The sequence below is a fragment of the Calonectris borealis genome, chromosome 2 (assembly GCF_964195595.1).
Source record: "Calonectris borealis chromosome 2, bCalBor7.hap1.2, whole genome shotgun sequence".
NCBI classification, from domain to species: domain Eukaryota; kingdom Metazoa; phylum Chordata; class Aves; order Procellariiformes; family Procellariidae; genus Calonectris; species Calonectris borealis.
The window spans coordinates 59,177,888-59,204,672 of NC_134313.1; the positions used below are offsets into that span (position 1 = coordinate 59,177,888).

Consider the following 26,785-nt stretch of genomic DNA (forward strand, 5'->3'; position numbering starts at 1 on the left):
AATATATATATAGTGGTATCTACAGTGGTGTTTAGATTGTCTGAGTGGCGCCTTGGCACTGATAAGCAGCGCTGTATGTTAATGCTTGGCATTGCCAATTCATCTCCTTCCTCCCAGAAGTGCTTTTTATGCTCACTTTCTACTTGTTGATAAAATGAAATTCAGCCCTTTTTGCACAAATTCAGTTAATGGGATTTTATGTCAAAAAGCAAGACAGGAGGGAGGGAAAAACCAGCATTTTGCTTCAGTGTGCATCTTGCAGGTAGCACTGCCCTTAGCTATTACTGGGCAGGAGGGTTTTCTGGATGTTTGAATCCAACTCAATATCCTGCTCAGCAGTCTCAGCTTAAGGTTTCTGAAGAGAATCTTGCTCCAGCATTTCTAATAAATTGCATCCTGAAATACACGCCTCTCTCAGTCGGGTTGAGAAAAAGTTGTTGAAGTACAAAACTAAAACTATAAGCAAGCAGAGGAATCCTGACAATTAATAGAGAAATAGCAGAAGTGGTTAAAAAAGTGCTAGTATATCATTGTAATCTAGAGAGAATGATACGGTTAAGCAACTTTCTTAACTGCTGGAATAGTCTTCTATTTTGATAATTAATGTGGGTTACAAGGGGTAAATAATGTATTTGGTTCTGAGAAGTTATATAGCAACGTCAGGAGAATAGTACTTGGGCTAGCGGTGAGGGCTGGGGGCCTTTTTTGAGGGGATTGTGAGAGAAGGCATGAACTTAGAACAATAGCATTTTAGAATAAGGCTGTGTAATGTAACTTTGAACTATTTATAACATGCAGAGAGAGAGTGCAGGTACTTGTGTTTAGTGTAATTATGCTTATGCAATCAGCTTTTTTAGGAAGATATCCATTTGACTAGTTTATTTTTGGAAATGTACTCCAGGGTGCTAAAATGTGTATCTATATATCTGTCTTTATATAATTTTCAGCTTTGGTTCTAAATCTGGTTTTTGTATCTGTCAGGAGATATCCTTCTACCTATAAACGCTATGAGGCTGATTAACGACTGATGGCAGACAAATCTACAAATATCAAGCTTTTGGCATCATAAATGAAAATGCCTTGCTTTGTAAGCAGGGGGAGGGGGAGAGATTAATTTCCTGTTTAATTTCTACAAGAAAAAACCCACAGCCTAACCAGATGGAATTTCTTTGTACTATAAATAAGCAAACCTTTCCTTCTTTCATGGCTTCAATTTTGATACATTTCTATCTAAATTGCTTCTTCCACAGTTTTCCTCATACTGGTGGGGGAAAGTTACAACAAAATACATCTTGCCATCTTAAAAATGGTTTGGTGCTAATCTAGGTAAATGGTTTTATTGACAATTATAGAGAAAGAGTAGAGTAATTAATTTATGCACTGCCTAAAAATGGATGGTTGTGGGTTTATGTGAAATGCATTTTGTTTCCTTCAAAGTGTTCCATATTTCATGTCATGTCATAATTCATTTTCTCAGTTGGGTGTAATTTTACAAAATTATTTTTATTTATTAATATTAATCCATTGGTTTCTCATTATATCTTGCATTCCATTCCTTACCTTAACAATTGTAGGTCATGTTTTATTTTATAACATTGGTCATTTTAGTAGAAACTATGACACCATGATGCACCGGCTCCTTTGTAAAACTTCCAATCCTTCATCATATTGAATTGTATTTTCAGTGTTATGCATGGGCATGTCCTTGACATTCGGTGTCGATATGGTATCTATACTAAATTTTAATTGTAGCCAGCTTATTACCAGACTTCTGGTGATAATCAGTATAGTTGTGTTTGAAGCAGTAAATACAGAAAAGTCTGGTTTGGTCACCGATGCTGTTCTCCTGTGTTCTACTTCCAAGCACCTCTCTCTTCTGCCATGTTTAAAGATAAAGACCATAGTCATTCAAATTCTCAATACAAACAAATTTTATCTTAAAAACACTTTTTAAAAGTATACAAGTCGGGTAGGGGTGTAAAGGAGGGAGCTCCTGTAGCTTAATTCACTTTTCTCGTCCTTTTTTTATTCTCCTGCTGTAATTAAGCGGGACATGGGTGCTGCATGATGTTGCATTCCTTGCCAGAACGGAAAACATTTTGAGGGGAACTGCTGAAGAAAATCAATTACATTGGAAAACAAATTCTGCATGTGTAATTGAAGATACCTTGTAGCACTCGTATGATCATTCTTCTCAGAGGATAAGTTAGCATTAATGACAGCAAATTATGACCTGGGCATAGTATTAGTTTTCCCAGTTGTTTGAACAAATCGATGTGCAGGTCTTGCTTTATAAAGCAGTGTGTGGCCTGGGGCCCCCTCAGCTTACAGACCAGCCTCTGGGTTGGTGTGGCAGGTGGTATTACCCATGGCAGTTACCGGACAGGTAGAAGGCACTTTCTAGAAAGTGAACTAGGTTGTGGCTTTGTTCCATTGTCCTCATGGGATTATTTAAATTCATCCACGTTGTACTGAGAAGTATTTAAAACGTAATGTGCCACGCTAGGAGGTAAAGCTTGTTCCTGGTGGCTTGATGGAGGTTGCAGAGGAGCCTGTCAGTGCTGGTGTCTCACTGTACGCTGACGGTTCCCGTAGGTCAGGTGCTGGCAAAACCGCTATTAAGTAAAGTGTTATTTATTACATTTATTATATCCGCTGTTAAGCATGCTACTTGGAAGATACGAGAGAGGGCTAGCCATCTGTATCTAAAGCTGTTGGATTTTAGAAAAATCTCTTTACAGGCTACTCTTAATAGCAATATAATTATACTTGTGGACAATGACACAGGGGTGATCATTCCACAGAATAAAAAGCCACCTATGTACCTGCAACATGCCATGCAATGTCATGTGTTGTCAGACCGTAGTTCTGACTACCGTGTTTGGAGCTGGGGTGCAATGAGCAAAGAGGAGGGTCTCCATTTGCTTTAAAGGAAAGACCTTCATTCAGGCTCCAGACATCCAAAATTTTGCACACATTACTGATCTTTTAAGCATATGAGCAGTCCCATTGAATCCCGAAGTCTTGTTGCACTCAATAGGATTACTTATATCCTTAAAACTATGCTTGTGGGTGAGTCTCAGTAGAATCAAAGCTTTTCTTGCACTGAATTTCTTAGTCCCTCTGTATATCTGAAACATTTAATCATTCTGACAAAAGAAAAAAATAGTGCGGGAAAGTACAAAGCTGCCCCATAGTTGAAATGTCTTGCTGTTTGTTTGTGTTTATCTACATTTGTCTGCAGTTATTAAAATTCCCTCTTACCTGTAGCTTCTATGAGAAAATGACTCACCTTGAAAATGGTGTCAGTTTTGAAGAATAGGTCAGCAATTTTTCAATGCACTTTTAGTATGCTTCAGATTAATTCTGGTCATCATTTCTGCACCTCGAATACTGTGTTCAGTTTTGGGCCCCTCACTACAAGAAGGACATTGAGGTGCTGGAGCGTGTCCAGAGGAGGGCAATGAAGCTGGTGAAGGGCCTGGAGCACAAGCCTTATGAGGAGCGGCTGAGGGAACTGGGGTTGTTTAGCCTGGAGAAGAGGAGGCTGAGGGGACACCTCATCGCGCTCTACAACTACCTGAAAGGAGGTTGTAGCGAGGTGGGTGTTGGTCTCTTCTGCCAAGTAACTAGCGATAGGACAAGAGGAAATGGCCTCAAGTTGCACCAAGGGAGGTTTAGATTGAACATTAGGAGAAATTTCTTTACTGAAAGAGTGGTCAGGCCTTGGAACAGGCTGCCCAGGGAAGTGGTGGAGTCACCATCCCTGGAGGTATTTAAAAGACGTGTAGATGAGGCCCTTAGGGACATGGTGTAGTGGGCATGGTGGTGTTGGGTTGACGGTTGGACACGATGATCTTGGAGGTCTTTTCCAACCTGTATGATTCTATGATTCTATGATTCTATTCTTTCCTCCTGGCGTGGGCTGTCAGTCTGCGTAACATCCTCGTCTTGTCTGGATGGACAGAGGTGGCCCAGGACACCCACAAAGTGTCATGGTGGAGCCCGTCATACGGTTTCTCAGTGCTGAGATGGGAACAAACACAAGCAAAAGGCATAAAAACTAGTTGGAAATGTCCCCGTTTCCTCACTTCTGTGATTTGGCTTTTATCCACCTAGTGTTTTGACACCGAATCTGCTCAGAAGTGCGTTGCAGTGCTTGAGCTGAATTTAGGTCAGAGCAGCCCCAGATCTGACACTTAACCAGTAAATTAAGATGTATGTCTTAAAGATGTGCGGTTGTCTATTACTAACGCTTCTTGATTTGTTTTCCATTTTTTGTCAGATTTTCAAGGGTTTGTGCAGAAATACATAATAAAATACTGAAATTCAAAAACCACAGTCAGAAACAGTTCCTTTAAGCGTGAGTATGACTTTGTGCTTTTTGAATATGGGTAGCACTGAGATCTTCTCAAAAGAGCATCTAGTAAAATGGGAAAAGTGTCAGCACCTGCTGAATTAAGGAATGGCTTTTGCTTTCAAAATATGATCACAGTTATGTTGTAAAGGTGTACTTTTGGGATTTACTTAAAATTTTTGTCAACGCACCGCTCCACAAAGCAAAGTAATTGTTTCTCTGAAGGAAGTGTGAACTTTGGGTGCTTTGAAGTCTAATGCATGATACCCTGTTGCAAGACAGACATTTGTTGAGGGCAAGAGATCAGTATTTACAGTGCTGGTGTTAAGACTGGATTATTTGTAATCTAATTAAGAAGGTTACTAACAATTTGAAGGAATTATAAGATTAACAATTATCTGTGTGTTTATTTGATTAAAATAAATGCCCACAGATTTGGCTGCCATACCTGCACTCTGGTATTTGGGATCAGAAATACCATTCAATTGGAAGTAGAAAACTAAATAACAAAACTTTGTGGTTTGATTCTGTTTCTGTGATGACTTTAATTAAATGTCTACTCCCTAATTAATCTTCGCTGTATTTGCACTGAACTACAATGCACCTTATTATTGAAAACCATTTCAGAAAAGATTTTTTAGGTTTTTTGTAGGGGAGGGAAGAGTGTATTTTAAAATAGTATACCATTAATTTAAAAATTCATTTTTGAGGTACTGGGCAGAGACAATAATTCTATAGGATACTCTTTTGCACAAGGCTGGGGTTTTGTCTGTAACTTTGCAGTTTAGGTCTGGTATCGCTTAATGAAGCTTCCCAGATTTATTGTTTGAAAAATGTCTAACGCTGTGTGACTGAGAGTTTCACCTCATTGCGGAGCCAAGTTCCTAGAGGCTAAAGATCCTCATTCTTCTTCACACCCTACTTTAGATCCTCCTGGCACTACCGCCTGAGGGCACTCACTCTCCTAAGCAACGGTATGAAGAACTTTTATATTAGAATTTGGTTTAATATGGACTTTCCTCAGAAAAAAGGTCAGATCCTTAGAGACCATCACAAAAGTGATTCTTGCCCTCAGGACAGGTGTCGGGCACACTCCTTCTCAGAGCATTTCCCAGCATCTGAGCCGCAATGTCACACATGCACACAGGTTGATGTGAAAAAATAATCTGGTAAGGAATTTGTTGTTGTAGGCGCCCTCAGGTTTGAAGTGGGAAAGAAAAAGCAAAAGGATAAAAATGCATGTATTTTTCTCCCTGAAGATACAAAACTTGTACTGCACTCACAGCCCAACTGCAGGATGACCTGCCAATATATCGCCGGCTATATGTCATGGCGTAAACACGTGACTGATGGTTCCATATTTAGAGAACAAATGATTCCTGGGTTTCATTTCCACAGGTTACATGCAAGTTGGGAATGGTATTTTTAATCTTCTCTTTAAAAGAAAAAAAAAGAGAGAAAAGACAACATTTTGAGATCTGAACTGACAAGTGGCTTTGGGTTTCTGACATTTATGCCTTATTTGTGTATTCCTTTGAGCCTTCTCCAGCTGCTATTGCATAAACCTTCCACATTTTTTCCACTAATTGTATGGATGGAGAAGACAGATTGGGAAGTTCAACTTCCTTCTCGGTGCCTGTTTTTAGGAGCTTTAGAAGTTGTCCAGGATTTAAAATTGGCCTCAGTGAATTTTTTTGATAAAGTAAGCTTTTATCAAGCTTCTGCCCTTCCTTGCAGATGTGTACGTGGTACAAAGCAACAGCTCCTGCGAAGTGGCAGGGTGACTTTCAGTAAAGGCCAAAGTTGTTCTCACAATAGCACCATGATACCTTAAGGGGTGGCGATGTTGGCCACAATCCCGCAAGGAGCTGCAACTGCCAGGCTTCCAGGTGGCTCCATGCAGGTCCTCAGGCTGGCTCGGGCGCTGCTGCTGTATTGCAGCACCAGCGCAGCATGCCAGGTGCTGCTCAGCCCTCTCCTTCCCTAACTCTCCTGCCTCGGGCCGTAGACGGTACTGGCAGCGAGCATCTCAGCACGGAGCCCACGCAGGGAGGATTGCCTGCGGTGCCAAATTCTCTGTTATCCGCAAAGCAAGACCCTTTTGCTCCAGCTTTTTGTAAACCAGACCCCCGAAATGACAACTGCCTGTTGGGTACAGGGTAGAGAGATTAAAAACAGAAGCATAATGTAATCTTTAAAGTACCTTGAAGCAGGACATAATCAGGTTGTTGCATAATTATTTTCCTCATTCCTTAAACCCAACTCATTGTATTGTTCTTTTAATAGTACAAATGCACTGTACACTGAAAAAAATCAGGAAAGTTGATGGGAAAGGAAAGAAAGGTACAGAGAGTGCAGAGTTAGGAATGCTTTTCACAAAATGCCGTATTAAACGTTAGTGTTAACGTGACTTACTGTCAAATGTACAGGTAGCAGGGTTGTAGGGCTAGTTTTGAACACTAAGTTTTATAACCCTTGTTTTGTTTAAATAGTTTGTAATTGTTAAATGGAATCAGGCCAATTATTAGTAAGTTGGACATGGTCACTGCTTCCTTCTTCCTTCCATTTTTGTAGTAACAATTCATCTCCTCGCTTCAGCTCCATGCCTTCTTCCAGCTACCCGAGGTAATCACTCAGCCGAGCCAGAGGTGTTATGACCAATTGCTTGAATACATTCAGTGGTTAAACATATCCTGTTCTAAAGTAGGCAGGATAATGGTGATTTAATGAAAACATTTCAGCAGCATCAATTGTAAAGATACAGGAATTTTCTTACGAGTCTAATGGTTACATCTAGCGTTTGTATCCGCACTGCTAGACCTCTGCTTGATGCTGTTCTTATTTTCACCTGGTAATTTCGAAGGCAGCTGATCATATACGGATATTTATCCGATACTGGTTTTCATGTACAGTTCCAAAGTGTGTTGTGCATGGCAATAAGAACGATAACCCATCTGCTCTCAATTACAAGTAGGGAAGCCTTAATAAATTCTGGTGCGTGGCATAAACAAGTTTGAGAAGAGCAGGCTTTGTGTCCATCCCATCAAAGGTGGAAGGTTAACATGTCTCTTCACTCTGCTAAAGTGAAGGCAACAGGTCCACCTCTGAACGATGGTTGAAGTGGTTCTGTTGGATGTTTTGGGGTAAAATGCTCTGGAACTGCTGGAAGGATGTCGGTCTTCATCATCCTTCTGTCTTTTAACTCCTGAGCCATTAATTTTAAGGATTAAGGAGTGCAGAAGAGAAATGATCTGCCACCACACTTCATAAACTGCAATAAGGAAAAAGAAATTTTACCGGGTGCTCTGCAAGGTCTGCATTAACACTGTCTCTGTTCCCACTGTGTAGGAAGCTGGTCATCTTCCTGACTTTTCCATAGAGCAAATTTTTCAGTTTTCTTAGTTTGCACTGATGACGTACTTCACGTCTTACATGCAACCCTAGAAAGCTTCTTTTCTGGTAGGACATGCGTTAGGAGCCCTTATATTCCTCAAATGGTAGATATCTATAGCAACTCCAGATCCTATTTATATCTTGGAGCCTCTAAGACATCCTCATGAGAGCCGGTCCTGGTCCTATAATCCAAACATTAAGCCTTGGAACTAGTGCCAGTCCTCCTGTTTAACCCCAGCACTCACCAGGACTCCAGCCATGTCAATTCTCTGGGTCATGTCAACACCTGACAAACACGTGGTAGGTGAAAGCAAACAGATATGCTCTCGTTTTGCTCAGGATTTTAACACACTGTTCCTTTCATTTACACGTCACAAAAAATGCATTGATCTGAAAACAGTAATAAACATGCATGTGTGCTTTTCCTGGCCAGGAGCATTCACCACCCTGAAGAGTTCACTTTTCTTCATCTGGGTTTTCTGGGGGCTACTAGCATCCTCTTTTTTGAATCATCTGGTTTGACTTTTAGACGTGAAATCTCTTGGCAGCAAGTTCTCTTGTACTGAGCTTGGACTGGTGCCACAGGTAAACACGAACTTCTCGTGACTTCCTTTTAAGTCTGTGTTTTGTTACCTTTGCTTCTCCTGTTTGGGGATTTTCTGCTTTCTGTTTTATCAATTTCCTATAGAAAACTCCAGTCAAACTGGTTTTTCCTTTCTGGCAATCACTGTAGCAAACTTATTACTCCAAACCACTTCCACTGGAGTAAGTGATCTTTAATTTCCAACAACCAGTGCTGTTTCTAACCTGGATGTGCAGGGCTTACAGCCCTTGGTGGATTTTGTGAACACTGAGAGGATATCTACAGTGCAACAATTTTTGAAAACAAAACCATCAACCAGAATGTGTAAGTTGCACTGAAGTAATTTTTCCGTATCACAGCAAGATATATTTGCAAGTAACAGGGAAAGCTGTATTTGTAACATCCAGTGAAAATACATTTTGTTAACTTCTGACATCCCCTGGCAACCTTGTGGTGCTTGTAAACCTGATGCATTTGACAGCTCCAAATATTATCAAGGCTTTTGCCCATAGTTTGGCTTTCCTGAACATAGAAGTCCAAGTTCTTTTTGAAGAATTCACCTGAAGAGGTGGAGGTGAGATCGTCTATGCACTTTAGTTAGCGGGACATAAAATCACGGTTTTGATCTATCATTTGGTCTAAAGGCATGTTCTTCAGGTTCTGACGGGTCGGTTGCATTCTGCCCATGTAACTCATCTGATGTTTCAGGTATTCTGTGCTTCCCTTCCAGTGCCGGTCTGTGTAGTTGCAGGAAGATGTTGAACAGTTTTTTCATTCAGACAGTGGATGAAGAGATCCTAGTCTGTCATAAATCAGCTCACAAAGCAGTCAGGATCCAGATCTCTCCGGGTAATGCAATATGAGCTTTCTGTTTTCAGGTTATTATCTTTTGGTCCTCTGTTCAAAATTGCACTTGTAATTGCAGAATGTGCTCTGTGTAGCCTTTACGTTGCAGAACTCAAATCTGTGTCTATATACACGCTCCACGGGTGTATCAATAATTGGGTGTGTTGACAATATCAGTTATTATCGGCCTAGGACTGTCCTCTCATGAGGAAGAAGAAAGTTCACTGAAGTCAGTGGATTCAAGCTGGTGCGAATGTGGTCAGAAGGAGGGTCTGCATGTGCTGGTCTAAGCCTCAGATTTTATCAGTGCTTCATTCTTTAGTCCGTGTTTTGCAGCAGCTCGGCCGCTTGCACCCCTGGGAATAAAACGTCTGATCACACGAAATAGGAAAATATTGTCCCTTTTTAAATAAATAAATAAATAACCTTTCCTCTTCTTTCTCTGTTTGCCTGTCTTCTTCCCTCTTCTCTGAGATCCCACGTATTAGAAGTTGCACATGATGAGTCTCGTTTCTGCTGGAGCCTGTTAACCTTTCTGTGTGAATGACAGTTTTCCAGATTTAAGTCTTAGTCAGTGTTTATGTTAAGAAGAGGGTTAATGATGATCCCCATAGGCCTCTCGCTTGGAAAGCAAAAACATCTGCTAAGCCAAAAAGTGGTTAGTTTGCTAAATTTAGAAGGAAGAAATGCATTTCCCAAAATTCACACTGCTTCTTAACAAATTTAAGGAACCAGTGGGGGCAAGCAGTTATGGAAGTTACACTGTTTATTCATTTTTTAGTTTAGTTCCTGTATTTTCAATTTAAAAAATAAAATGAGATTGCTGTTATTAAGCAGAAGAGGGGTACTACTCATATATCTGAAACGTTTAATGCAGTTGAACTTTTTGTGCATTTGTTTAGGTTAATAGCTGGACACATGCCAAAGACTATGAATCTTAGAGATGTTCTGCAGTACATACTGAGAAAAGACAACTTAGCGGTGGAGAAAGGTTAAAATGGAAGTCTGCTAGGAAACACTCTTAACCAAGCCTATAGAATAGGAAAACTTTTCTATGGATTTTAGCCATCTTTCTTTATCCTTGCCAAACACGGTCCTGATTGCTGCCAGCTGTCTGGCTCATTACGGGAAAGGGTAACCTCGTGAATGGTGACGAGCCCTTGGTTGTGACCATCGTCATCCATCTTTGCTTTTAATGTCTCGGCCAAAGTCGTCATCTGTAAATGGGGTTTAAACTAGAGTTTTCCTGCTTCATAGGATAACCGGGGAGCATGGTTTGCTGGTACCAATAAAGCATCTCGTGATGGCTTTGCTCTTGATGACTTCATGGTGGCTGGGGCCACAGCTGGCAGCAGCCATGGCCAGGGCAACAAAACAAGATGGGTTACACGCTTCCCTGTCGAGCTGCTCGTGCCACCGGCAGGCGGTACGGACACTGGGACAACAAAGTGCCATCGCTTGCGTGTCTAGGAGAGATCGCCATCGGTGGCCCGAGACCCTTCCCAGTCTTGTTGCCCCTCTCCCTCTAAAGCAAACTCAAAGCGGCCGGTGCTGCTATGGGGAAACACACGGCTTCGCCAAAAGTTCTACAGCCCGGGATGCCACGTCCTGGCTGCCTATCGGTCGTCCCTGGTCCCCAGCGGGCTCCCGGCCGCAGCCCCCCTCGCCCCGAGCGGAGGGCTGGCCAAATGCTTTAAACCACAAATCCTCAAACGTAACTGGCCTGTTAACAAGCCAGCGGGTTTCAGGCATGACTGTACTTTGCTCTCCCTCTTAGCCTCCCGTTTAACCTTTTCATCTCCTGACGCAACAGTTTCCTTGCTGGCAAGCCGTGAGTTGCGGATGGGTGAAGGTGCGCTTCCCCCTGTTTTTTGGTAATCTCCAAGCAGCCCTTTGCCAACCCCGGGCGAGACGGTGTGAGGTCTGCCGGAAGGTTGGCAGGCCCTGGGAAAATACGGTTTTGACAACGGAAAAAAGGATAAGCAAGGTAAATTCGGGAGATCTTTATTAAATTCAGGTTTCACCTGCATTTTAGCAAAATCTCACTGGGAGATCTCACTGTAGACACTGGAGCGTCAGTTTCCGAACAGGTTCCAGCAGAGGTGCGGGGAAGGGAAAGGGTGGGCGCAGGGCGAGGAGCGGGGGCCCGGGTGGGCCGCGCCCGCCCCCTGCAGGCCCCGGGCCGCGCCCGCCCCCTGCAGGCCCCGCGGCCGCCCCTGCAGGCCCCGGGCCGCCGCCGCCCCCTGCAGGCCCCGCGGCCGCCCCGCCAGCCTGCCCGCGCCGCGCAGGGAGAGCGGCAGCTCCCCCGCCCTGCTGCCATCGCCCCTCTTCCGTCTCTGTCACACCCACGCGAGCGGCTGAAGAGACGGTTATAGCGGGTTCACGCTGGTATTGAAATAGGTGGTTTTTAATCGCCGGGAGCAACGGGGAAGCCCTGGGGAACTTGGCAGATGCCAACAACGTGTGACAAGCAGTATCAATACGTAGATTTCTAAGCCTTTTGAAAGAAATACTCTATTTCAGTAGCATCTTCCGTGTTTGCACTGGGTATTTTCTTCCGTAACAGCTTATGCAGCAATTGGTCGTTCAAAACTGGAGAACGGCGTGGGAGAGCCAGAGCAGGTCCAGAACAGCTCTCGGTCCCTCTCCTTCCTCTGCCTCCTCGTGCCTTCGCTGCTGTGCTTGCTCCTCGTGGGAAGCGACTGCAGAGCGGTATGGAGGGAGAGAAGGGAAAAATTCCACCACCACATGGAAGCTGTATGTAAAATATAGTGACTATTTAAATCTTATGGGAAAATCCTTAGCCGTTGTTTTACCAACATCTTCTGAGGGATTTCTACTGATATTTTCAGCAAATGGCTTGGAAAAATTAATCCTTTAGGGGTTAGAATATTGCTGGGGGCTGTTTTCATTACGTCTTTCTCAGTTACCAACAAATATATCAGAATAATGTGAAGTTGCTTGAAGACCAACCATGGAGCCTAAGGTGTTCTCGAAACCAGAAAGCCATAGTTTCCTCTTTCAAATATTGCAGGAAGAATTAACAGGATTATAATCCCTTAGCTGATTTTTAAAAAAAAGATATTTTATGGAAAGAAAGAAGGAAAAAAAAGGTTAAATCTTAATGTTGTCCCTGGTAACTGCAACAGAAAAAAAAAAAAAGGTTTTTTTTCCATTTTAGCTCCCTGGAGACCTGGGGTAGGTGTTCTCATTGTGAAATGTCTGCCTCACTTGTGACTGACTGCAGTCCAAAGAAGGGGGAATTCAAAGTCCTGGTCCTGGATGGTTTCATATAGTAGATTATGGTGCTTCTGCTGGTTTTTGAGCCTGGCTGAGGAGTTTGCAAAGCTCTTAATGGTCCTTCAGACCATGCTGACCCCGACAACTTACTTGAGGATAAATTTGAGATTCTTCATTCTGAGAACTTAAAGCTACAGCCTCAAAGATTTGCCACGTTACCTTTTTCTTTTAAAGAGACAAGCGTTTTGGTATGGGTTTGATTTCTTGTTTTCCACAGAAAATTTTTGATACAAGGCCTTGGAAGTGTTGGGGTGAGAGCATAAAAAATGGTTGAAGTAGACGAAGATTTATTAAAATGTGTAGTTCGTTGTATTGATCTGCGGTTTAGCACTTCAGCTTTCCAATTCTTTGCATGTCAAAATACACTTATAAATATAGCATGGGTTTTGTGTCTATCATATTATTCTCAAGACATGATTTTTCTTTCAATTGTGATTTTGTTTGTGGGGTCAGAATATCTATACAGAGCCACGTAGTGATTTACCCAGTGAGAAAAGGATTTTCATGTACGATTACCTCCTCTTTATTTGTGCATTTATGAATCCTTTTTTCAGAAATTCTTATATAGCTGCGACTGCTGCTCAAATTGCCGTGGTTTTTAAAGAGAATAATGCTTATTGATAGTTCCCACATGCACTGGCAGGCACATCTAAAACCTGTACTTTTGTGTTCACAGCTTGCATAATGTAAAATTTAGAGATTGCTTGTCAAACTAAGTGTCAGCTGAGTTTCCTAGGAAACTCACTGAAGATATTTATAGAACTACAGATCAGCTTAATAATAGATATAATAATGTCAGTAGCTCGTGATTGTTTTTTTTTAACTTTATCAGTCCATTTTTCTTTACTTTAATTCGTTTGCAAACCAAACCACTGCATTTCCAAACAGAGCAGTGAATACCTTCCTTCCAATATCTTGCCTCATTTATTTAAAAAAAAAAAGTAGTTTGTGCTGTTCCATGTAAGGAAATGTAAAACACCCTACAGCGAAATTAAGAAGAACCTAAATGTCATACTAATTATCAGACTGAATCCTTTATAAATAAAACCACAATTGTGAAGTAGAAATATAAATATTATATAATATGTTATAGTTTTATTCACAGTTGAGTTGACTGCATGAGTTTAAAGTTCATTGCACATGCATGCAAACCAGTCACTGCAGAATTAACATAAATCTTGAGTATGGGTTTCTACAGAAGGTGCATAAATAGAAGACCTGTCAGTATTGTAAAAAGGCATAATTCTGTGAAAATAATTTTATCCCTGAGCTGAAAAAAACAGGATCTAAAAAGAGAGAATAAGAGATACTGATGTCCGTTTTTATTCATTTTTCTGCTATTGTGTTTTCCTCACACTGATTCTTTGAGTGGAGACATGAGCGTTGACACGGTTGGGAGGTATCATCATACTTTAAGCACTTTAAATTGAAATTTTAGTCATGTAAATTTAAAATTTGCTGGTGTGTGTATATATATGTATATGTATAAAAGAACGAATGTTATGCCAGAACATAATTATTAGAGGCATTTAGGATTAGTAGAAATTCACGTTCTTTAGAAAGCAATTTAGAAAAGTGATTCCAGCTTTCCCATTTTAATACAGTAATGAGAATGAAGTTAGCATATGTAGTAATGAGGCAGTACTGACTCCTTATCTGGAATCCATTACTTGTACCTACTATGTACATTTGCCTGTCAGAGCTATTTTTTGATACTGTGCTAATTAGCCAAGTAAAGACCTTATATGAAGGATATTCAAGAACTGATTTTCTTTCGAAAAAGTAAGAATATAGCTTTTTGTGTTTCAGTGTCTAGAAATCTCAGTGCATGTTTAATGCAATTGCAAAAGAAATCTTAGGAAGTCTGTCCATCACACACTGGAAAGGTTAATTTTCTGTAAAGCTATGAAATTTAGCCAAATCCTAATAGTAGTTGCATGTTGGATGCTAGCGATATCATTGCAGCTTGATACAGCAGGGTGGCAGGTAAAACCTTGCAAATCATGGCATTTATTTTGATATAGATCGCATGCGGCCAGCAACCTTACAAGCGTAAAACGTTATGGCTGCTATGTCAAGCGATATTTTTTAAGCGCATGATATTTGTCAGAGCTCGCTCTCTCCTAGCTGCGGTGTTGCAGTTTAGGGTATTTGAAACGGATCCTTTTACCGGGAGGAGGCTGACGATTTCTAAATGGAAGACGACTTGGGCTGATATGTAGGACATTTAATTAGGAGACTTGTCTCATTCGCAACGCTGCCATGGATTATTTGTAGTGTAACTCTGCATTACTCACTCCTCTGTTCCTTACCATAATTTGCCTGTTTGGAAAATGCAAATGCTAACAACCAATAACCTTCCTGAAGTGCTTGTTGTGTAGGTGAGAGAGATGTGAATTGGTACTGAATACCATGTTTGATCATTTCGGATAAATTCTGCCAACATGACCTTGGTATTGGGGAGACAAGATGTATCGTCTCTTGATTTATACATCAACTCCAGAAGGAGTGCTTCTGCAAGAAAAACACCGATTCACGCTGTCTTGTGAGGTTTGTGATGGAGTCGTACTTGTGCACAAATACTTGCTTCTGTCCACACTCTCAGCCAGAGCCCTTTCTGTGTCAGCCATAGTTGAGGAGCATTTTCTCCCATGACTTCTGTTGCATTTATCGATCCTGAGCTGCGTGAGCAATTGCACTGCCCACAGCAGTTTGTAAGCTCTCCCTCAGGCTCCTGCCCATTTTCTGCAGGCTTGTTTAGCCTGCTGGCGGTGCCACCTTACTGCGCTCAGAGACTGGATTTACCCCTCTGCTAACCTTTTACCCTGATGAAAAGTGGCTGTTCCCGGGCCCGTCAGATCAAACTGTTAAGAAACTGGAAAGAAAACTTCGATACGGGCTTGGAAATACAAGAGTGCTGCCTGAACAGCTGTGTTAAGGAAAATTACTCTGTGTTTAGGAAGATATTCAGCTTGGAGGCATTTTTGGTTTCGGCTTTTTTGCCTTCTTTTTCATCTCGTGTGCTGCAAGTGTGAGATGAGAGTTGTGTTAATAATAGGTGTGCCACTTAAAAATACATCGCTCTGCTCCGGTGTCTGCATTAACTGTGGGGGTAACTGAAGTTAAACTTTGCTTAATCAATATTCTCAAGTTGATGAAAATCATCTGACCAAAAGGTTCAGTCTGAATACAGCTGCTCTCTCATGGTGACTGTAGCTGACTATAAAGATGTACTTTTATACCTTTATATAAGTTTATGGTGGCTTTTGGCAGGGGAGAAGATTTTGTAAAAAGATTATTTTTCTTTAGAGTTTGTTCAGTGTAGTTTTGTTATCAGGCACCCATCGTGTTGCGCTGAACAGTGATTTTTTAAACAATATGCTTAGCTGTCACACCTTGATCATCCAGAAAGAAAAGCAGGGTATTCTAACTGTAGATGCTGCGTTTTGTTTCCCTATTGTAACAATGGAGGTTCAAAAAGAAAAAATAGTATAAGTAAATATATACGCAGCATATTTTCTTTTCTTTTCAGTTTGTATCCATGGGAAAGTGCTGTGAGAATTACAAACAGGCTTTTGGGGGGTATTTTTTCAACTGGTCAGTGTGTGTGACCCCTGTGTTAACAGTGAGTCACATTGTAAGTCAAGAGTTCACTGTTTTTTTGTCTTTCCCACTGCAATTAAGTAGATTGCACATGCACACCCAAGTAAAATTGGGAAAAGCTTGCCAGTTGATAAAGAAATCTTGATAATATTGTAGCAGGATGAGTCAGCTGGTGGGATATTCACTGACAAATACCAAATAACAATGCAGAAATTCAAGAAAGCTTCTAAGTCATACAGGCAGTCTGGGGAAGATGAGCCAGCTGGGCTCACACGAAATCTAAGAAATGGGTGAAAGTCAGAGAACCTGCCTATATTTTAGCTATACATATAAAATCACATTTTTATGTACTTAATACTGCCATTCTAACATGTTCTAGGAAAGAATTAAAGCTTGAAAAGATTTTTTAAATAATTTGAGAATGTGGTTCCCCTTTTTTTTTCCAGTTCCCTTTTCTCTTGCCCTTCCCTGCAGTTGTAAGTTTTTGTTTCAGCTTATGCATCTCACTGAGTTTTGGCGACATAAAGAGACAGACTGGTTAACCTCCACTTCATGTCAGTTTTGCTTTCCGCTTCTTATGCTTTAGTTGCAGTGTTCGAGGGCAGCATGTCAGTCCAAAACTATTTGTATATATTAACAAGCATTTCTGCTAGCGTTACTGAGACCGTAATTAACATAACATTATGCTAGATTAGCATTGTGCTAAATAAAGGCAACCCTTCACCCCATTTTCTTTTTTAAACCCCAAAATCCTTTTTATGTCTAAACAACTATACGTTTATAACGTTATGACACATGGTTAGTCTTAGCATTTTTTAGTGGACCTCACAAAATTATAACGTTTAACTGCATTTGGACAGCTTGTGCGTACTGCATAACAGTAAGTGTAGAAGCACTGTATTGAAACTAAGTCTGGGTAAAAAGTTGTTTGGCTCAGAAAATGCAACCTCAGTCAATGTAAATATATCAACAGGCTCATACCTTTACCATTGGACTTGTGTTTTACTTTGCAGCAGGAGTCTAAACCAGAAAAGGTAGTAAAAAGTGTTATACTAGATTATTTTACATATCTTAGTGCATGTTTATTTTTCTTCTAGCTTTTTAGAAAGAATTGACAGCGTCAGCATGGATGACTACACACCCACAGATCAGGTTAGTATAACTAATGGGGTAGGGTCTGAAGCAAGACACCCATTCGTATGAATTCTTCATGTAATTTATTTTAGTCCCAATAGCAGCTGAAATAGGGCATACCGCATAATATCAAAATACAGTCTAGCAGTTTCAATAATGGATATTAAAAAGGAATAGGCTTTTTGGTTGTGCAAACTTGTCTTTTACTGTTATTATATATAGGTCGGTGATTCCTGCAATACATCTGTTATTTCTTCTTGCTTTCCATTCTGTGTCCCGCAAACAAAGCAAAAGGAACATAAAAGCCTACGGTTTCCCTCACCAGCCTTCGCTACACAGAAGCAGTGTTTTATTTCAATGGTGGAGGTGATGGAAACCCGGAGGGAGGCTTCCCACGTCCATCAGAGAGGTCCTTCAGAGGCAGAAGCCTGCAGTGGGTCTAGTGTCCAAATTCAGGGGAGAGCACCAGCGGCAGCAGCAGACCTCATGGACTTCTCTGCGGGCATGCAGACACTTTCTTTTTCCAGCCTGTGCCCATCTCCTATGGGCAGGATAGTTTCTATTTAAGCCTTATTTGCAGGACAGTACACTTTTTTCCCAGATGTCATGATACATCTTGATAGAGTGCTCTAATGACAAACGCATTCAGGAAGGTTAAGGCTGAATTGGTGCAGCCTTGAAATAAGAAAGGGCTTCACCATGGTGCACGGCTTCGGCTGCCTTCCCAGAGCTCAGGCTGTGTGGTTTCCTTGGGCAGAGTCTCTCTTCGGCAAACTTATTCGGAGGTGGTTATTTCTCAGTGCTGGTATCCCACTGTCATCTAGTAGTCTCAGCCAAGATTGTGGGCCACGTCATAAACTGCAAATACAGGTGGCAGAAGAGAATAATTCAGTCTAACCATGCAAGGTGTATAACGGGTGGATGCCCTTAAAAAAATACAATTGCCAAATCTCGTTGTGCAATCAGGGACTGAAATTCAGAGAAATGAAGTGACTTGCCAGATATCACACAAGGAAGCGTGCGGAGCAGAGCCTGTTCCTTCAGACCTAGTTCAGGCCTATAACCACAACCCTGTCCAATTACTCTGACCGTATCCTGAAATAGAAGGCAGTAAAAAGTAGTATGCTTTGTATTAAAAGGTGAAACTTGTATAGTCGACCCAATATAGGATCAATTATGAAAGCCCTCAAGACACTTTCAGACCAAAGCAGTAGCACTGGGATTTACTCCGTCTAGACCTCATGGTCTGATTTTAGCATTGATACCACTCGGCTGGAGAGAGAAGTCAATGAAGCAAAGCCTCATTTTTGCTTTCATTATTTATGTTAGTGTTGGCCTGTTCGTTCCTGGGAGGCCTTTCTGTACCTGGAGCAGTCATTCATCACCTAGAAATTTTTCCTGATATTTCCTTTGGGAAGAAATGCTGTGTGTCTCCAAAGAGCAGAAGAGGCCTTTGATATTTGGCAGGTGGAAAACTTTTGCTCTAAAGGAGGGATTCTCTTTTGCTTTTGGATTTTCATCCTGTTATGCTGTATCAGTTGTCCTGCTGAATTAACTGGTAAAAATCGCTACTTTCCTTTTTTCCCTTGCTTTCTTTAATTTTTTTTGCACCATCCCAAAATAATGAGTGAGTCCAATAACAAATAAATGTCAGCAAGTGACAGAAAATGACAGTAACATATAAAATAACTAAAAAAATTACATAAGTGGCCTTCAGTTGAGTTCATGCGGCTGTCAAAGCAGCCGACGTTTGCCAGCTACCAGAGTACTTGAAGCAGTAGATGGTAGGGTAGGGGAAAAAGGCAATCAGTGCTTGGAGTCTGCACCACTGACTGCCTCCTTCCCTCCCTGCTTTCGCAGCCGCTGCGTGACAAGGAGAGCTAAGCTAGACCGAGCAGCCCTTCTCTTGCCCCAGGAAGGGAGCGCTCCCCAGGCAGGCAGCCGTGCCGAGAGGTGGCTGCTCAGGGGTGTTCATCCCCATCAGGCAGCCAGCAGCTTTGTCCGACCTCCAGTTTTGTTCTGCACCCACTGCCCAAGCAGCAGTGCTGGATAGTCAAGGTTAAAAATGCTGCTGGTGATGACGATGGCACACGGTGAGCTAGTTGCCTGAGGTATGCATCATAAATTGCTTTTGCCTACTTCCTTTGAGAATCTAGGAAATTATTATTTTTTTAATTATTAAAAGAATGTTATTTAAGTTGTGAAGTACTGCTAGTTTGAAAAATAAGAAAGAAATGCCGGATTTGCATACAACCTAAATTCTGTTCCCCTGTGCTCTGTAATAGAGCTTTAATTACTCAGTCACAAGCTATTATTTCGATAGGATTCCTGTCTCATTCAATACAAAAGAGGGCAGAATTAAGGTTGCCTGGGCAACTGTAAAACTGGAGTTTTCTAACATTTCAATACTTGACTTTACAACATGAATAACATTTTTCTTAGTTTTATGTAACTTCAGAATTCATTATCGACATCACATACAAAATTGTATGACCATCAATAACAGGTTTCAGTGGGCAGTAGGGAGAATGTATGTAGGGTCTCCTCATTTCTGAGTGCGCACAAACCAAATGCGGAGATGACGTTTGTGTATATCCAATGTGTCAGTATGGACAAATGCAGGTTTACCAACAAGTCTGATTGGACTTCAATTAAGTGGAACATTTAAGACTTTTCATGGAAAATAATATTCCATGTTTTTAAAAACAAAATGAGGTTAGGAAAAAAACTTGCTAATCAGCTTCTGTGTTCTCATTTCCAGGACCTGTTAAGATGCAGAGTGTTGACATCAGGGATTTTTGAAACAAGATTTCAAGTAGATAAAGTAAATTTCCAGTAAGTCTATTAGTAATAATTTATTAATATCATACTAATTTTTAACAACTTAGTTGAGATGTCTGTGCTCATGTATGCTTGGTATAGTAGGTTTAGGGTGGGAGTTGGGGTTTTTTTGTTTGGTTGTTTTGGTTTTTTAGTCTCTTTCCATAGGTCCTAGTAAAACTGCCTCGTACTTTGCAAAAAGAGCTGATACTAGTTATGCGTATTAGTGATGCTCTATTGTGGGGTTGTCTGTGGCTGTTTTTACTAACTGGTTCATTGATATAGCACTGTAAACTCATAAAATACTTTTGGGGATAAGATCTTACAGAAGTCAGTGGGAATCCTGCCACAAGTCAGACTTTGTACAACAGGATGAGGAGAGTTAAATGTCTCCCTTCTTCCGGAGGGCTGCAAGCTCTGTGTTTGTCAAAGTTTATGCTATGTCTCTGTAAAACACCCACTATCGGGCTGCTTCTGCTCACCAGTTCTTGCCCAGAAGGGTGGCAGTGCTGACAGGGCAGAGCTGTCCCCATGTCGTCCTCCCTACAGAGACATACTCTCCCCACCACCCTTCACAATATGCCGAAACGCGTCCTTGTTTATAGTACAGTAGGTCCAACCTTACATGCCACGTGCGCTTCTGTGGGCTGGAAGGGCCAACACTTGCCCTGGAAAAGAGTATATTTCTCATTTTATGGGTTCAGTAGCCTTCTCCTGGCAGCGCAGGGCAGGTGGAGCTATGCAGCTCTCTGAATGCAGTGCGGCATCAGCAGAGCTCTTGACATGCAACGTGGCATCAGCAGAGCTCTTGACATGCAGCGTGGCATCAGCAGATCTCTCTCCCCTTCAGGCAGTATTTTGCTGCCGCTGTCCTTGGGGCTGTCAGTTTTTTAAACTGAACCCTTGTGCTGCATGCTTCGTGTGACTTTCCTAGTGCACATAAGTGATATAACATCCTATGGCTTTTTAACAGCATGTTTGATGTAGGTGGCCAGAGAGATGAGAGAAGAAAATGGATCCAATGCTTTAATGGTAAGTAAAAATATTCCACATTTTTATTTTGAACTTATTCTCTGAGATGTGAGCAGCTTAGTATTCATATTCACACTCAGTGTGTCACTGATACAGGAGTCCAGTGTTATGGATATTTTCTTCAGGTATTTTTGGCAGTTTGGGGAGTAACGGCAGTGTTACCTCGAGGAGTATGTGCTGGGATAACGGAGATGTTCTTTTCTCTCTCCTTCCTGTCTTTCTTTTGTGTGCTCTGCCCAGATGTCACAGCTATCATCTTCGTTGTGGCTTGCAGCAGCTACAACATGGTAATAAGGGAAGACAATAACACAAACAGACTACGGGAATCCCTGGACCTTTTCAAAAGTATCTGGAATAATAGGTAAAACACACCTCATTTCCCACCCACCCTCCCCAATTTAGCTGCAGTTCAGCTCCTTACAAAATAGGCCTTCCCTTACTATATGCTCAGATTGCTTATTCAGAAAATGTCCAAGTAGGGCCAGGTCACAGGGTGCCCCCACGGTGTGTACCCCTCCCCGGCGAGGGCCGTGGCACAGGGATGGTGCACACGGCATTTCACCGCTGCTGCCAAAATGATGCAGGGCGTGGGGACAGCTCCCCGTGCCGGCTGCCACGAGGGAAGCAGGGGAGACACTTTCCTGGTGTCACTGCGCTGCTTGGCCGAGACTGAGAGCATCCTCCAAATTACATTTCGTCTCCTCCTCAAATGCAGCAGGAGGAGCAGCTAGCTGTTGGTGTTGCATTTGATTGACCGGCTGGCGCTGCACTCGATACCCGCGTGGGCAGCCGCTCTCGTAAGACTCGTCTCTGGGAGCACACAGTTTCTCTGCCTTGTGGGATGATATTTCAGATCTAATCTAATTGTAGCTGCCACTAAATTGCCATTCTGCCACAGTGCATGTTAATTATAGATATGTAACCAGATAGCAATCTGAATAGGTTCTTGATAGAGAATAAGTAAAAACAATACACAAAATAAGGTACTGAGGTTTTCAGCACATACCTGTGAGGATGCTGTGCACTGAGAAGTGATTGAAGGTAGAGTGAGGAAAAATATTAAGCGCAAGTCCAAAAGGCACATCGTCACAGTGATGGCTAGGTATTAATTGGGGAAGAAAACAGATTATTTTCTTTTGATTCATCAGGTGTCATACAGGCCACCCTAAAAGACAGGATATCTGTGTGGATGAACAATAGTTAAGAGCAATCTGAGGGAAGGCAGCTTTCCAGCCTTTTTCTTTTGCTTCAGCAAAATCAAACAAAGTAGACAGTAATGTCTGGTTTTGGACTTCTGTGCTTTTAGGAAATGTCATAATTTTCCCAACTTGATATCAAAAGGATAATTTAGAAAACAATATTTGAAGACTGCTCTCTTCAGCAATGTCTACTGCAGTTTTTATAAGTATATTTACAGATCCTATAAATATACCCACCAACACAGGTGCAACCCAATCGAAACAATAATTTAGGTCATCTTTTTTTGTTGAAGCATGTTCCACACTACTTCACTCTCTGTCCACGGAGGGAGAGCCAGTAAATTTTCTGTTGAAGTGATATGTTTTCCTTGATTAAGGTGTCAGAGATAACACAAACATTTGGTTTGGTTTTGACAGGTGGTTACGGACCATTTCTATCATTTTGTTCTTGAATAAACAGGACATGCTGGCTGAAAAAGTCTTGGCAGGGAAATCAAAAATCGAAGATTACTTTCCTGAATACGTGCATTATACTGTACCTGAGGATGGTAAGGTTTTTCACCACACAGGGATGGGACCTGCTGGCGTAGCCCAGCCCATAGTTCCTCTCTCTGTCTCTCTCTGTCTCTCACACACACACAAATTCACAAGCGCACACCGTTCCTTAACGCGAACTGTTGGTCAGGAAAGAAGCGTGCCGGCAGCACGTAGCTCGGAGGTGCCCCAGCACAGGCAGGGTCTGAAGAGGCTCTAGCTGCTGGCAGGGGTGTGGGGAGACCACGGGGGGCTGACTCCAGAGTGCCTGCCTTCCCCTGCTTTGGAGCAACCCACAGTCCCAGGAAAGCAAAGCTGCCGAGCATGTCTCTCCCCTGCCAGATGCTGCTGCCTGGGCCTCCTGCAGTACTGAACTTTGTTAGGGATTCGTTAGACTTATTTTGTGGCCATTCTGCATCCTCCAAGACTGTAACTTCAGCCTTTGCCAATACTGACAGGAAGCCCAGCAGATCAGCAAGGGAACTTTAATGGAGGAAAACCACATCGATAAATACAGAGCGAGCTGTGGTGATGGAGCGATTTGCATGGTTTCTTATCATTTCAAGAAGTACAATGATTCCTGCACTGCAGTAACATACTGCATAAGTAAACTCTGGTATTATGCCAGTTTTATACCAGGCAGAAGGCTTCTAAATATCTCAGGTCTGCATCTAGCAAAAGTGGTGAAACTTGCACTTTCTGACCACTAGCCTCTGCCTTACCCAAGTGATGCCCCTGGCATAGTGCTTGCAGCCACCTGTTGGAAAAGGCTTTTGTTGTCCACTAACCATCAACAACAGCCTAGGCTACAGAGGTGAAGATGGTAATAAGCTATTCTCAGCTTTCATTCAGATCTGGAATTTCAGGAGTCTGATGCTGAGTTTCAGGTGGAGAGGATAAACAAACTGCCCTGAAATCTGAGTTAACCTGGCACCGTTAGTTTTATGATGCTGAGGGCTTTCAGAAGAAATCTCCTGTCACCATCACCCAAATTTCCCTCTCCCAAACATACACCACGTATATACAGAGTTTGGGTAAATTTTCAACATTTTTTTATAGTAAACCAGTTGTCAGAATAAAGTAGCTTTTGGTGTTTCTCAGCGGGATTTCACAGCGGATTTCCAGAGTGATCCAGAATATTCACACATGAAGCAGCTCTCTATTTTTAACCTGTAGTTGTTCATTTGTTCTTTAATTTCAGCTGACATTATTTAAGGACAGCAGCACTGAACTCTTAAGATGCTGCCAGTTGTGCTGCTGCTTTATGTTTACACCCAGCGCTATAGATAAGAGGAAAAAATATGTTTCCATATTCTGATAAATTCTGCCCTTTACCATATTGTGTTTACAAGCATCTGGTTTGGTATCTTAGATGAGGAGAAATCACACTGAAGGGAAACGAATAGGTTATCTCTTCACTGTATTGGTTTTTACACTTACAGTAAATATAGTTGTTACATGGCCTAGATAGAGATGACTTTATCTGCCAACAGTTAGTACTGACCAATGAGTCTCCCACTCAACAAGAATTTAATCTAAAGCCCCTTGATGGGCAGTTTATCTAAGTATTCTGCTGACTCTGGGCCTGGAAATAAAATATATATATTAAAAGATCTTTCAATGCTATCGGTTTTTTTCAAGTGTAATCTTGGACTAACCATTTTCAAACCCAAATTCCTGCCTGCAGAAGCTTTATTCAAGAGATGCTGTTCTGCTACAGAAACTGAACAGCTCAGCTGCTCTTTCTAGTCATATTTTCTGATAGAAGTTAAACCCTAACTCCCACTTGTTTTGTATCTATATGAACAAACTTGTGGATGTGAGTAAGCCTCTTTATGATACAACCAGTGACATTGTTGAAACAATTTCAGCAATTTTCAGGTTCCTAAATATGTTAAATGCATAGGCAGGTTTTACAGTACCCTTCCATTTTAGAATTACCTATCAGGAATCTCCTGTGGATGTTTAACATTTTAATTTCTGTATTGAAGGACTACTTCCTCCTTACTAAATCTTTTATTATGAAAAGTAGATGATTGTTTGTTTTTCACGTGTCTGATGTCATTATTTTTAATTGAACAGCAACACCAGATGCAGGAGAAGACCCCAAAGTCACAAGAGCCAAGTTCTTCATCCGGGATGAGTTTTTAGTGAGTAATTTTGATCTTATGTGTGATTCTATCATAGGAAATACTGGCAGATGGCGTAGTTTATTTAGAGAAAACTGATGGGTTTTGCAGAAAGCTAGAAGGAGAGGAGAACGTCTGGCAATTCCCTAATTCTTTTCAGCTGCCCATCTTGCAGAACCTTCCCCAGTGCTTGCACATTTTTACGCCCATTTTATATAAAGTCACCTGGCCTGCAAGGTGTCACACAGCAAGTAAGTGCTAGTGCTGAAAACAGTCGTGTGCCTGCCTGCTTCATTTTGGGTTCGGTGTGGGTGCTGGCAGCCCTCACTCTCTGCGCAGGGGAACAATGCCAAGCACTGTTGCCATTGCCAGGTAGTGAGGTTTTCTGTGGTTGTCTTTACCTGTAAGATGCTACTGGCTGTTGCCTTGAATGTTTATTTTGTGTATCGGTCCAGTCCATGTTTAAGCAAATAGGCTTTTTGGGTTTTTATCCTGCATTCCTCCAAGGGCTTTGGCAGTGGTCAGCTGGCAAGAGGGAATGAACAGAAAAGCAGATTTAATCCTTAAATAAGATTCTGTTGTGCCTGTTAGAAAGTTTGCCTCACCCTAGCACTGGTGTTATGGCCCTACTGAGGAATCATAAGAACGTGTCCTTGTCTGGTCACAGTTGTTCTTGCAATTAAGGTTTCCTCCAAAGCTGGTGCTGAAGAGGTGTTGCCTACATTTCGCAGATACAAGCATTGTCAGGCACACGATCACAGCCCAGCGCTGCTATCAGAAACAGAGGGCTTATTCCAATATCACCTACGGCTTCACCGATACTGAGTCGTTCCCACAGTGCGAAGCAGTAATGGAGACCAGAACCAAAGCTCATCCATCTTGCTGTACTGGTAGAAACTGTATGGGGGTGTTTGAGAGAACAAATTTAATCATTAGAATTAAGAATTTTAAAGTCATTGTGCCTTTACAAGTATTGTTAGGATTTACAGCTGTTGATGCAACAAGAAAGAAAGAAGCAATTAACTGTGTTCACACTTTGGGGATTTCCGTTCACAGCCTTAACCTTCCGGATTCTGAGGAAAAATGTCAGATTGTGCTGTATTGGCAGAAGAGTTACCCAAAGAAAACCACTTCAAGCCAAATGTCTCTTGTGGTAATGCTGAAATGCTGTGAAGCAGGTGACGGTATCCAGTTTGGAAGGAGGGTCCAAGAGAACCAAATTATGGGGAAACTAGAGCGAAACTCCCCACCTTTATCTATTCTCATTATTTTAAAAAAACACGTCAAGGGCGAGGTCCTTACCTGCCGTGACTCACTGGTGTTACAGGAAGAGGCCACCTACGAAGCGGGGAGGGAGGGAATTGCAACCACATAAAAAAACCACCGTGCCTCTGCAGAGGGCCTCTGCAGCTGCGGGTGCTGGGGGCAGGAGAAGGGTTTGGGCTGGGGCCAGCACCGCCAGCTGCCAGGCAGTCTCCGGGGCTCAGGCGCGGGGCCAAAACGGGGCCAAAACAGCTTTCCCCCCTTTCCCCGCCACCACCGCAGTCCTGGCAGAGAGCATCTCCTCCATAAGCAGTGTTCGTGTGTTTCTCTCCTGGGTTTGTGCTTGGTTTCTCAGCGTAAAGAAACATAAGGACGTAGTCATTTGAACAGTTGCTTTAAATTCTTGGGCTGTTTGAAATTAAAGTCTTGCAAGCGAGGGGTTTCTGCTCCCATAAACGGTCTGAACAGCCTGCATGTGCCCCAAGTAATGGAAGCCGTGCACGGGCCCAGCGGGGAGGGTGTGGTGGGCGAAGGCTGAGTAGAAACAGCGAGTTCCAGTTTCATGGGGTCAGGCACAAAAGGCTGAAGTTTC

At 42.1% G+C, this 26,785-nt stretch overlaps 1 protein-coding gene across 4 annotated transcripts in view; it reads left to right on the top strand.

Moving 5' to 3' along the window:
* GNAL (G protein subunit alpha L) overlaps nt 1-26,785 on the top strand; it is a 206,087-nt gene that overhangs the window by 170,759 nt on the left and 8,543 nt on the right. For 3 of the 4 annotated variants that reach the window (XM_075142103.1, XM_075142104.1, XM_075142105.1), the window contains 6 exons: nt 17,180-17,234; nt 19,978-20,051; nt 21,010-21,068; nt 21,309-21,429; nt 22,685-22,815; nt 24,884-24,951. In XM_075142103.1, the coding sequence (XP_074998204.1) occupies nt 17,180-17,234; nt 19,978-20,051; nt 21,010-21,068; nt 21,309-21,429; nt 22,685-22,815; nt 24,884-24,951 (508 nt within the window). Of the gene's footprint in view, nt 1-3,911; nt 4,364-17,179; nt 17,235-19,977; nt 20,052-21,009; nt 21,069-21,308; nt 21,430-22,684; nt 22,816-24,883; nt 24,952-26,785 lie in introns of those variants that run through there. The other variant, XM_075142106.1, reaches the window with a different exon arrangement.